General features: G+C 46.2%; 1 protein-coding gene across 1 annotated transcript in view; it reads right to left on the bottom strand.

Moving 5' to 3' along the window:
* CHMP4B (charged multivesicular body protein 4B) overlaps nucleotides 1-13,350 on the bottom strand; it is a 48,372-nt gene extending 35,022 nt beyond the window's left edge. Inside the window, exon 1 of the mRNA XM_068987229.1 lies at nucleotides 13,046-13,350. Within this exon, the coding sequence (XP_068843330.1) occupies nucleotides 13,046-13,235 (190 nt within the window). The 5' untranslated portion in view covers nucleotides 13,236-13,350. The remainder of the gene's footprint in view (nucleotides 1-13,045) is intronic.
* Nucleotides 13,351-13,844: the final 494 nt, after the last annotated feature.

Raw genomic sequence — 13,844 nt, 5'->3', positions numbered from 1 at the left:
TGCAAAATGGATTAACATCACTTTGTCCCACCTGCCTTATAGAACTTTCTCTGGGTTTCAAAATAAGATCATGGATGTGGAAAGGGTTTTGGAAGCCACAGACCCAGCACAAATGTGAAGCACTCTCCTGCAGAGTAACAGGTGCTCATACTCTAGAGGGAATATTGTAAAAATTACTTTCTAATGACAAGACTTTATCCACTGGTATGTTATAAGCACTCAAGATTATAGAGTCCTGGTCCTATGGAACACCAAAGATACCAGAGCCCACCGTGATGCAGCCCATCTCAGGATGCCCAAGCTTCCTGGGTCAGCCCAGTGATTCAAGTAATCTGAACCTTGGCTTTCTCATCTCTAAAAGTGGGAAGGTAATACCACTTCATATACAACGTTGTTGAAAAGGTCAAATGTGATCAAGTTTGTAGAGTCCATGCCATTTCCCAAAGATGGGGGGAATATTTTCATTTTCTGAAGATTTTTCCCCTGAAAAAATAATTTTTTGCTTCAAAAAAATTTTTTTAGAATGATGAAAATAACTTAAGGTGTTTTTATAGTGTTATTTGTCCTTTATACCTCTGAAATTACCTCTAAAATCTAAACATAAGAAGAGTGGTCGGGGATTTCCCTGGTGGTCCAGTGGTTAAAACGCCATGCTTCCACTGCAGTGGACATAGTCCGGATCCCTGGTTGAGAACTAAGATCCCACATGCCGATGATGTGGCCAAAAGAAAGGGGTGGGGTGGGGTGGGGGGGTTGTCGTAGCCGCAAGCCCTGCAGCCCTGACTCCTAAGAGCAACAAGCTGAATGCCAGGTTGATACCAACTCCCCCCTGGGACATGGCCACACAGGGCTCAGCATCCACTACAACTCATCACCTAAATCTTTTAACTCCAGACCTGCCAAGCAATCTACAACCACTGACTACCCTTGAGCAAGATTCTAAAAGGAGAAAATGCTCTGGAGAGGTGAAAGCGACTGATCCAGCTAACAGAAAATTAAGAAACTAGTCTCATGAACTCTGGGGACAGAGAGCTAATCAAACTCCTCACCCAAATGGGGAGCCTTTCAGATGGCTTCATCTGAGTGGCAACTCCTCTGCAAGCCTCTGCAGAGAGCAGCAGCCAGGCTACTCATGTGTACAAGTCTGTTTGCTTTTACAACTATCAAATCTACACAGATTACAAAGAGCTTACAGTTCCTGCTTTAGCAGACAGTAAAGAAGCTATTCCTCAGGTTTATTAGTCACTATCTCTTTTTATAGGAAGTAAGAATAAGCTACACTTCAATATTCTAAAGCTAATTATTTTTATCACCCAACCAAGTTAAACATTTATCCATTCTTACCTCCCCACCAAAGGGGCTTCTGATTCAAATAAGGTATGTTTTCAAAGTACTACATATATTACCATAGGGCTTCCCTGATGGCTCAGTGGGTAAAGAATCCACCTGCAATGCAGGAAGCCACAGGAAATACGGGTTCAGTCCCTGGGTCAGAAAGATCCCCTGGAAGAGGAAATGGCAACCCACTCCAGCGCTCTTGCCTGGAAAATCCCATGGACAGAGCCTAGTGGGCTATAGTCCCTGGGGTCACAAAGAGCCGGACACGACTGATCACATGGCACATTATATTACTATGCTCCTGGTTGTCCTTTCTCAAAACTTTTCCTATTAATTCAAAGTTTCAAGCACTCACACGTTTTGAATTCCCTACTTGCTTTAACATTCTACTACTCTCCAAAATAACTATTTAATAAAACACAGATTCAAGTAACACACACACACAGAGCTGTTTTGACTCCCTCACAGCATATCCTGTACCGTGAAATCTAAATGTGCTTCTAGAACAGATCACACTGTACCTTGATTACATCTGTTTACTTGTCTGTCGCTCTGGCTAGATTGTGAGCACCTCACTGGCAATGACCTGACTCCATCTGCACTTACCCAGTAAACTAGGACAGTATCTGGCACACAGCTCAAGTTCACATATATTTATCAAATGGGTACATGAATGAAACAAAAGTTTCTAGCAACCTTCTTTCAAAATGGACTATCTCAGAACTTCCTTGGCAGTCCAGTTAAGACTCCACACTGCCAATGCAAGGGATACAGATTTGATCCCTGTTCAGGGAACTAAGATCCACATGCCTGCCATGTGGTACAATCAGTAAATAAATAAAAACAAATTTTAAAAAATAAAATGGACCATCTGAAACAAAAAACAAAACGCAAATGTCTTACCTATGCAGAATGAAGACAGAAAAGATTTGGGATCTCAACAGCAGAGTCCCGAAACAGTGCACAATCTCTAAATTCATTTCAAACCCCTTCCTCAAACACACTCTCCTCAAAAAGCCAGATGAAAGCAAAAGTTCTCCCCGTTGTAACTAGAGCTGAGGTGGTGTCATATACCAAAAATGAAAGGCTTACACCCAACCCCCATCTCACCCTGCCCCACCTCGCAGCTACCTACTCCTTTATAGCGCAAGTCGCTCAGTCATGTCCAGCTCTTTTTGACCCCATGGACTATACAGTAAATGGAATTCTCTAGCCCAGAATACTGGAGTGGGTAACCGTTCCCTTCTCCAGGGTATCTGCCCAACCCAGGGATCAAACCCAGGTCTCCCATATTGCAGGAGGATTCTTTACCGTCTGAGTCACCAGCCTAATGCAAAAGATCACATTGCCATCCCCAATCCTAAACTGAGGCCAATCTCCCAAACTCAAATCTCCACCGAGCTGCATTTAGGGTGTCCTCCTGGGTGGCACCCATGGCCAATTTTGGACTTTAATTACTGCTGTCCAGGGTTTATCCCTTCACCAGGAGTTGGGCCTCCCGGGAGCAGGACTGTAAGGCAGGGCCCCACATTTCAGCTGGAAACCCTGACTGGGTGAAGGCCTGAACTCCTGCTTTGGGACCACAGAGCCTCCTGGCACTGAGCAAACCCAACCGCCCTGATTGTTCAATGGGAGAAAACTGACTTCAGCAGGTTGTGCCAAGCTCCAGGCCAAGACTTCTAAGCAACCTGATGCTTGATGCTGGGGCTTTCTGTTTTGTTGTGTTGTATTTTTTAATATGTTGTTGTTGTTGTTTTATTTTGAGGGTGAAAAAGAGATGACAAAGCTTTTTGCTGGATTTTAAACCCAATCAGGAATCCCTGCTCAAAAACTCACTAACACCTTAAAATCCACAAAAGATGTCATTTTACAGAATCAAATAGGGCAAGTTTAATGGTGGAATTCCCTGTTTTATCATCCCACCTCACTCCCTCTTGCCTAGCTGAGAAACTCCTTGGATTTTTCTAGCTTTACTTTATCCAGAAACTCCTGAAAGAGATACTTTACCTAGGATGGTTCTAAGACTCCAGTCAGAAAACGTATGCGCTATTTAGTTGTGATAACTTCTTTCTCTGAGAAAGCCACAGATCTGTCCAATGGTAGGATCCACTGGTCCAAGCTGTGTCTTTTTCACTGCCTGGAAATCCACACAGCATCTCAGACGGCTCCCAACACAGAACAGGCACTCGGAGAACATCTGTTCCTCCTGATGCAGAAAACTGGTGGACCAGAACAGTATCAGTGCCAGATGAACAGAACAGGAAACAGTCATAAAGCCACTGAACCAAGAAATCAGAACTCACTGAAAAAAGATTTCTGGTGGAAAAAAAATATGACTTTAAAAAACTCACTTCCTAGCCCACTCCAGGTGGAGTTATCTCTGCACCTGGGGTCCTTCTGGTGCTCTACACAAGCTCACTGGGCAAAAGAAAGTTCTTTCTTTACCCCCTGGTCCTCCCACCAGGCAGTGATGCTCACTGAGGAAGGGAACTACCGTTAACGTATTAGCAACTACCTCTAACTTATGAGCAACACCAGCCGGGGTTGCTGGCGCCTGCCAGTCAGTGGGCCTTCATGACCGACCGCTTTACTGAATGCATGTCAGTTATCTAGATGGCAGGCTTCTTTCATGAAGAAGGCTGCTACCCCATCAGCAGGACACGTGTTCCAGTTCTTTTTCAAGGGAAGGAAGGCAGCCTTTCACTGAAATCTCCAACTATTCTGTGGCCTCATCAGAACTCTGAAGGTAGCTGGGATAGGCTAAGCTGGATAAGAGTTCAATCATTAAGCCGCAAAACGAGTGAGCAAATTAGCCAGGTACACAGAATTCCTGAGTGTCTAGGAAAAGAAAGAATACTGGCATGGACATGTGAAAAACGCCCAGCATCCTCACATAATCCCTACAACGTAAGCAAGAAGGAAGAGGGAAAGCTATGTAACTATAGAGAGGCGTCTCTTTTACGTGCATACAAACCACCTGAAGATCTCACAAAAATGCAGGTTCAGCTTCACTGGGGGTCCGCATGTCTAACAATTTCACAGTGTTCCCACAGACCACACTTCCAGCAGCAAAGTTCTGCTGTTATTGCTGTTGTTTTCAATTTTTTAAAAACTGAAGTCAATTTACAACACTGGTGTCTTTTGTTTTAACTGAAGTATAATTGACCTACAGCATTCTGTTAGTTTCAGGTGCCCACACAGTGACTCAACATTTCTATACAAAACAAGCACCCTGATAAGCCGAGCTATCATCTGTCACTATACAAAGTTATTACAATATTACTGACTAAATTCCCCATGCTGTGCACATGTCCTCTGACTTTTTTTTTAACATTGTTTTATTTGGGGCTGCACTGGGCCTTTGACGCTGTGCTCGGGCTTTCTCTAGCCGTGCTGGGCAGGCTTCCCATGGCGGTGGCTTCTCTTGTTGTGGAGCACGGGCTCTAGGAGCGCAGGCTTCAGTCATTGCCGCGTGTGGGCTCAGTAGTGGTGGCACAGGCCTGGCTGTCCTGTGGCACGTGGAACCTTCCCAGGCCAGGGATCAAACCCATGTCCCCTGCATTGGCAGGGGGGTTCCTAACTCTGGACCACCGGGGAAGTCTAACTCATTTATTTTTATAACTGAAAGTCTGTACCTCTTCATCTCGCTCACCTATGTCATTCACATCCACACACTCCTGTCCTCCTCCAGCAACCACCTGTTTATTCTCTGCATGAGAAGCAAAGTTGTATAGTAAATATTGTATCCTGTGTTTGCAGCTGAAGAAGCTGATGGTCAGAGACAGGAGGAGACTTTTACCAGCAAGCAGAGGTGGAATGTGAATTCAGGTCGCCCGATCCCAAACTTAGAGCTTTTTTTACTAGACCATATCCTCCTGAGCTAAACATCCAGGACCATGAAGACATATAGCTTTCCTGCATCCCTCAAGTTAGCCCTCCCACCAGCTCTGCCATGTAACGTAGAGGGAGGAGGGAAAGCTAGAAATAGAAGCTATGGGAGAATCAAGCCAGCCAGATGCTCGTGTTAAGAACTTAAATCATTCAATCCTTCAGCTAAGGCTCCTTAAGAAGGATCAAACAAACTCTGTGTGTGTGTCTCACATGTTCAGTTGTGTCCTACTCTTTGCGAACCCATGGACCATAGCCCACCAAGCTCCTCTCTCCATGGAGTTTCCCAGGCAAGAATACTGGAGGGGACTTCCCTGGCAGTTCAGGGGCTAAGACTCTGTACTCCTAACGCAGGTGGCCCTGGTTCGATCCCTGGTGGGGAATCTAGATCCCATATGCTGCAACTAAGAGTTCACACGCCACAACTAAAGATCCTGCATGCTGCAATGAACATGGAAGATTCCGACGCTGCAACTAAGACCCAGTGCAGCCAAATAAACAAAAACAATAAATATTAAAAAAAAAAAAAAAAGAATACTGGCGTGGGTTCCATCTCCTCCTCCAGCAGATCTTTCTGACCCAGAGATCAAACCAGTGTTTCTTGGGATTCTTTACCACTGTGCCACCTGGAACAAATTTTAGGGGCTCCTAGATGCTTGCTCCTTCACTAATGAAAGGCCACGGGAAAGTGTAATCAATCAAGTGCGAAAAAAAAACAACAACAAGAAAAATTCTCAGTGATATGGAAATTATCAGGGCCATACAGCACACAGAACTAAACTAATTCCTAACAAACAGCCAGTCCTGCGTGTTCTGGGCTGCAGTGCTCAGACCTCAGCTGGCACATTTATAGAGTGGTCAGCTCTGCCCACTTCACACCTTAAGAGCGACACTGATGAACAGGAGCCCACCTACAGGAGGGTAACAAGGAAAGAAGAAAAACACCAGGCCAGGAACAGTCAAAGGAACACAGAAGATCTGTCCAAGAGAGGTGCAAGTTGAGACTTAAGCCCCATCTGCCTTGATCTATCTTCCCAAAGGGGGATTAGACCTGTTTTCCGAGGCAGAATTCACCACCTGTTTTTCCAGCTGAAGCAAACAGTTCACCATTGTCTAGTGTCAGGGGTGGCATTCGCCCCTAAACCTTCTAACTCCAGATCCCACGTTCTTTCCACCAGCCCAAGCTGCTTCCCTGCGGAGCCACCACCCCAGCCTGTACCAGAAGTCGGCACTACAGGAAGACGGATCTCAGTTTCAAGTAAGAAAGGTGGATTTATAGTCAGAGCCGTCCAAAGGCAGACTACGCAGTAGCGTGAGAGGACAAGGCACCTAATACAAATCCTGTCGGCAGAGAGGTTCAATCAGAGGCTAATCGCTCAGCAGGAACACTGCGAAGGGAATCTGGGTACTGGATGCGCGGCTGTGTGAGATGAACCTGCCAACCCTCAGAAATGAATTCATCTCTTCCTGCTGGATTTTTCTCTAACACTTCATTTGTACATGGTTTGCCTTTTATCAGTTACTCGTACGTGTGCGTGTCATCTTCACTAACTGTGTGCCCTTGTAGCGTCTCATCCATCTTTCCACCTCTTAGTGTGCCTGAGACTGCACTGGGAACCCAAGGAAACGTACGCGCCTCCTCTGTGCTGGGCACTCTGCTAGGCACTTTACACGTGTCACTTTATTCTACAGCCTCACAAGAACCCTAAGAAGTATTGTTCTTTCTCTGTGTTTATAGATGGGGAAACAAGACTCAGAGAGGATGCCAAGGTATTGCTGGTGAGTGGTGAACTGGCACTCCGTTTGGAAATCTTCTACCTACACCTTTGTGCTACTTTCCTCCTAAAAGGAACTCAACAAACGTCTGCTGACTTGAGCCAGACACCTTAAAAACAGCCCAGTACTATATGCAGCTAGGCCTCTTGTTTCCTGTTGCTATGCTCAAATTTTCCTTCTAATTATAACCATCCATCCTCAAAGGAGGAAAGGAAATGGCAACCCACTCCAGTATCCTTGCCTGGAAAATCCACGGGGTTACAGAAGAGTCGGACACGACTTGGGAGACTAAGCAACAAATCCTCAAAGTGACCAATATACGGTTGTCAATTTTTGGATTTCCTCTTTCTCACTTTTTTTAAAGACAGTGGCAGAGTACAAAACAACTCTGGGTAAGAGGATCAAGTTTTCACAAACTTTTCCTATGCAAAGGAATCTCTCAAGGCCCCAAGAACCCCAGTCTCCTCCCAGCAGGCCAGAACTCCATCTCAGGACTCTGGACCACTGTAAACATCAGGCCCTGGCTTTCTGCCCCAGAAGTATATGGTTCAAACACATCTTCACAAGCTCTTCTCCAGAACCTAGCTCTCTACACTCAAACCCAACTCAGAACAACTCAGAACTTCCTTGAGCAAAATACTCCAGCTCAAAAGGTCCTCACGTTTAGCTAAACTTCCAAACAAAATCTATCTTGAATTTCAAATCACACTAGAAACCCACTGGCAGGCACTTTAAAAATGTTTAATCTTCCCACCCAATAGGGAAAAAAAAATCTTTTTTTTTGTAACTTGAATCAAAGGCGCTAGCATGTTTGGAGAGCCAACACATAAGGCCTCTCTGACACTCCATCTGTCTTAAGAAATAAACCAAAGCCAATCTGGCCAACCATCTCTTTAAACAAGAAACTTAAGCAGCACCAGGGGCAATCGCCATTGCTCAGTTCCCTGGGTGGGTTTCAGGTTTTCCGTCCCTGGGCCTCTGGGACAGGCGCTCCTGCTGGTACATGTACCATTAAGACGCTGTCCTTTTCAACCTGACATCTTGATTACAGAGGACCAAAAAGCCACGATCACTATAAATTTAACTTATGAAGATGTCTTCCCACATGCTAACATTTTAGAGCAACTTTATTAAACATGAGAAAGCCACCTTGGCTCCAGCAATGAACAGGACTTAATGAAGATTTATTTCCCATGAGCGTCTGGCCTATCTGCCTCCATGAGACATTTTCAACTGAACCCAAATGAACCTAAAAATGAACTGATTTGCATCCATAAATCCAAGAGAAATGTACCAGTGTAGGGGGAGGTATCCAACCTGTATTTCTCAATCTCATGTAAGTCTCTTGTTAAACTAAAAATATTTCAACAGTCAGCTTTCATTTTTATTAAAATGGGAAAACAGAGAAATCTGAGCCACATAGGGTAGCTCATTTCATAACTAGTTACAATGCCTTAAGAAGAAAACAATGTTTGCTATATGATCATCTTTCTTAAGGAGAAAACCAACCAGGCACTGTTTAGAAAGATCCCAAAAAAGACCTAAGCTGGGGAGATTTTTGTCAGTTCACCTACACCGCAACTCTGGTTCCCATCCAGTTCTCAGAGAAAGAACTTTTCCACTTGACAACTGAACCCAAGAAGATTGCTCAAGGGGTTGGATGGGGTGGGAGATGGGAGGGAGGTTCAAGAAGGAGAGGACATTTGTGTACCTATGGCTGATTCAGATTGATGTATGGCAGAAACCAACACAACATTGTAAAGCAATTATCCTCCAATTAAAAATAAAAATTTTAAAAAGTTTTGATCAATAACTTTATCAGTAAAGGATAGTTTACTTATTCAATATTTACAGTGTGCCACACTCTTTCTTATATTATCTTAGCTAATCCACACCATAGTCATGTAAGATGAATACTATTTCCACTTGATAGAAAAGGAAAAATGACAATATTTAAGTGCCTTGGATGTATCTGTTTTCTCTATATTCCCAGTACTAAGCTCCTCGTGTTAAGCATGGGACCTAAGACACAGTTTAAGAACCTGCCACATGCCTAAGAATGAATATATAACTAAAGAAAGTGAAAAGAAATTTGGGGAAAAAAATATGTAATCCAAACTTTGTTCTAGGCCCCTAACTAAAACCACTTATTGGAACATACTTGCCTGATGCAAATAATTGACTTGAACTGCAGAGGTTTGTTTCAAAGAACCAGTTGTCATCTTTCTAATATGTATATCACAAAAATAACATCCATGTTTGGTTACACACTTCACAGGGCAGGGCCTAGCCCTGTCTCACTTCTTTTCCCCGATTCAGCACCACACCTTGCACAGGTGGGTGTTTAATGAGCTAAGCGATGACAAAGGTCATGATGAGGCCTGCAGCCAGCACGGGAGTAAACAGAACACAAGATGCCCATGGCCACCGGAAAACCTGGTCTCTGAGTCGAGTTACCTCCTCTCTCCAGCCTCGATTTCCTCTCCAGACAACAGGAATGACAGAACATACCCTCAAGACTGTTTGCATGCGTTTAACAGATACTTACTGAGCATAAATACTACATGTAAGCACCGTGCAAAGTCCAGTGGACACAGTAATGAACATGACTAACATATCCTGTCTCATGGGGCTCAGTCTCAAGGAAATATCATGAGAAAAAAGGAGTTTCACAAACGTCAAAAGACTCACAGTTATGAAGTCCTGCCCCGCCTCTGTGTTTCCAAACTTGATTAGTGGCTTCGCTATCCACCCACTGTCTGAGCTGTCAACTTAAGAATCACCTTCAACTCCTCCCGCTCCCTCATCGTGCCCACAGTTGTGATCAACCACCAGCCTTTTGATTCTCCTTCAGAAAAGCCTCCGATGTCTATTACTTCCTGTCAAGTCTTCCATGCTTCTCTAGGCCCTTTGTTCCCACCTGGAGTCTCCTTGTAATAATGATAATGGCCACCATTGATTGGTCACTGTATGCCAGGCATTCTACTAAGAGCTTTACATGCATATCATAAGTTAATCTGATAAGGTAGATACTAGTATCCCTACTGATAAGAGGAATCTGAGGTACAGAGTGACCTGCCCAAGACACGGTTCATGACGAAGCCAGCTCAAACGCACTGGCCATGAGATTCCACCCTGACCCTTTACTGGACTCCTGCCCCCAGTCCCTTCCTGGTCAGCTGACACTCCTTCATTGAAACTGCTGCAGTGCTTTCAGAAATCCAAGCTGACTGATCTCTTCTGCTTTAAGATAGCCAGTGCTCCTCACCATCTCCAGGTCAAAGTCTCAAGGCTACAGGTCACTCCCCAGGGTTACCCACCTGCTCTCCTGCCCAAGAGACTCCCACCAGGGGATGCTGTCACTTGGGGCTCCCCAATACCCTTGCTGACCACTTCACATCTCCCTCCTCAGCCAAGCTGCTTTTGCCCTTTGCCCTCCAGACAAGAGTCTTCTTCTCGGCAGCCTAAGCCCCATGTAAACACACACACTCATATCTCAGCACTGACTGGTGTTCTTTCCTCCTTCCCTTCCCACTCTTCCTCCTCTCTCCTCCTCATCCTCTTACACACAAACTAAACACACACACATACACACACACACACACACACACACTTCCAAAAGGAGGGCAGGCACAGTGTATTTTCATCTCTTTCAAGTCCCAGCAGAGTTCGAGTCAATCAGTGACTAAATGATAGGTTGTGGTGTTAACACCTCATAGCACTGTCCCTATAAGTAAATACAACTTTTCCCCTGGAGGACACTAAAAAGAAGAGGAGGTAGCTCCTGTCCTCTTAGGTAAACTCAAGAAAACAGACTGCTTTCCAAAATGTTCTCACAGCTAGCTGAGCCTGGTAGTCTCATAGTTGGCTGGCAATCTCTCTGACAATTCAATCACCTCTAGAACTGCAGAAACAAAACTAGCTCCAGACCAAAAGACCACAGGAGACCTGCCCTCTCAGATGGGAGATGATGTAAACTGATGCCCTCCTCCGCCCAGCAACGGGCAAAGCCCTCCCCAAATGCAGACTGGTCAAAACACCAACGCTCACTACCTCTGTGAACAACAGAGGATCCTGATTGAGGGAGAGTCATGAAAGAAAAATGCTAAAGACAGCAAAATCTAACCCTGCTTTCCAGCTCCGGAACTACAACTGGAGTCCAAGCTGCAAATGCCCAGCTGCCTCGGTCCTCACCCGTCTTCCCTCTCCCATTTGCACCCCCCATTCCCATTCTCACCCCCACAGGTCTGTTTTCCAAAGAGAGGCCCAATGTGTTTTTAAAACAATGTGAATGATCAGGACAGCCATAATTATCCTCCAACAGTTTTCCATCCACTTGGAATAAAATCTAAACTCTTCACCAGGAAGTTCAAAGTCCACTCCACACCCACTTGCATTACACCACTCTCCTCTTCAGTCACTGTATTCCACAAACAGAGGTCTTCTGTTTCTTAAAAGAGGCCAATCTCTGGGCCTTTTCCACTGCTGTCTGCTTGCCTGGAAGGATTCTCCCCTAGATTTCTACAGAACTAATAACTTCTCAAGGTTCAGTTCAAACTTGACCTTTTTCAAGAGGACTTCCCTGACCACCTTATCTAAAGTGGCACCCCTTCCTACCCCATCACTCCCAACCCGTTTTGGTTTGTTTTTTTTTAGCACTTTCCACCACTAGACAATATTTTCTTCATCTATATTTCTGTCTTCTCCCTCATGAGGGTGGAAGCTGTGTTTTGTTCACCCTCTGAATACCATGAATGTAGTAAGCCCCCCAAAAGAATTTCCAGAGTATCTGTTGACTATCATCAGCAAAGGAGCATCCTCAGGGTGGGTTATTCTGCTCCTCTGTTAGAATGATGAAAACATCGAATTAACCCCTACTATATTCTGGGCACTGTAAATCCACGATCTTCCTTTCAGAGGTAAATTCACTAGCTCAAGGTCACACAGCTAGTGACTTGCAGATTTCTCAGTTAAATACTTGTTTGTCAAGCTCCTAAACCCCTCTCACCTTTCCCGCTTCTCAGGGGAAGGGTTGTCATGCTACGGTTCACCCTCCTATTGCCATAACAACGAGAAAAATCAAATATTTCTAAATTGCTTTATAGTTATTAAAGCATTTTTACATTCACCTGACTTAAGAGGAATACAAACCACTTGCCCAGAAAGCCACACAACAGTAAGTAAAGTGCCTCAGAGTTCAACAGCCCCGCCCAGAACCACAGTAGTGGGGACTGGGGGAGGAGTCAGAGCCAATGGAGGCAAGGAATCCTTATTTCTGGTACACAGGGATCGCGAAGCGGTGAGTCACCGGGTGAAGGCTTGCGCTACGTGAAACTCTGATAAAGCAACAAGAAGTGAATCACAAGAGCTGGAAGGCACTTCAGGCCTACAGAGGACAAACCCTGGCTGATGGATGGGGGAAATGAGGCTCAAGAAGAATAGTAACTTGCTCAAGATCACTCAGCAAGTGAACAGAGCTGGAACCAGGGAGTTTCCTCTCCCCTAGTTCCCTTTCCTCTCCATCGAGGCTTCTCAAGGAGAATTCTGAAACAGGAGATGGGGAGAGGCCAGGGACAGCTCATGGACTTCACAGAGGAATCGGGAGAGGGCAGGGGTGGGACCAGGAAGGACACAAGTGTTGGGATGGAGGGCTGAAATGAGCCAAGGAGGCGACGGCAGTATCGGGGGGGGCGGGGGGGGGGCTGTGAGGGCAGGCAAGAGGGAGGAGGAAAAGGCGGAAGAGAAAGAACAGAGTGAAGGCGGAAGAAGAGGGAGAAGTGCTGTGACATTAGGGTCTGAAGGGGCCTGGCAGAGAGCGGAGAGCCTGAGACGAGAGGGCTGGGATGACAGTGTGACGATGCAGGGGTCCAAGGCTCCGGGAGACACTGAAGGCAGTCGGATGGGGAGGGGTCCCGGACCCAGAAAGGCAAGGAAGGGAGTCTAACAAGGTAAGAAAGAGTTTCAGGTCCCGAGCAAACACTGGAGCAAGTCTGACGAAGGTGGAGTCCGGCCAAGGGAGTCTGAGGGGGCCCGGCCGACTCACCGCGCTTGTTTTTAGTGCCGTGCTTCTTGGCAGCCGTCAACTCCTGCTCGATCTTCTTCTCCAGGAATTCCTGCTTCTTACTTAGCATCTCCTCCGTGTCCCGAAGCCTCTGGATGGCCTCCTGGGGGGTCGGGCCGCCCTTGCCGGCCTTACCCCCTCCAGCGCCGAACAGCTTCCCGAACACCGACATGGTTGCTCCTAGCCGCGCCGGCCTACGCCGTCCGCTCCGGCTCGGCTCGGCTCGCGCGCCCGCTCCTCTCCCCGCCGCTCCCTGCCGTCGCAGGCCTCTCCTCACCTCCGCCCCGCAGCTGGGCCCGGCCGCGCCACCTCCCACAGGCCCCCACGCCCGGCCCGGCAGGCGTCAGGGCAACACGACGCTGACTACAACTCCCGGTAGGCAACGCGCCGGCCGTGCTTCAAAGCTAATGGAAGGAGGCGCGCTGGATGCCGGGAGGCTATAGTCTTCCGGCTGAAGACACTCGGCGGCGCGTCTTTTTGGTCTAGCTAGGATCAAAGGGCGGGGTGGCATGCTGGGAAATGTAGTCTCCTTGGAACTAGTTTTGTCGGGGCGGGGGTGGAAAAACAGGAAGAGAAGTAAGAATATTTTATAAAACAGTAATTAACGTTATGCAGTTTCTGTGATCCAAACATTGTGAAGTGCTTTACTTGCATTATCACATTTACTTGTCATAAGCTTTTGTGAAATAATACTCTTACTATTTTCAGTTCAGTTCAGTTCAGTTCAGTTCAGTTCAGTAGCTTAGTCGTGTCCGACTCTTTGTGACACCATGAACCGCAG

Source organism: Capricornis sumatraensis, chromosome 15 (genome assembly GCF_032405125.1).
Source record: "Capricornis sumatraensis isolate serow.1 chromosome 15, serow.2, whole genome shotgun sequence".
In the NCBI taxonomy this organism is placed as follows: Eukaryota; Metazoa; Chordata; class Mammalia; order Artiodactyla; family Bovidae; genus Capricornis; species Capricornis sumatraensis.
This window is presented reverse-complemented; position numbering and strand designations above follow the sequence as displayed.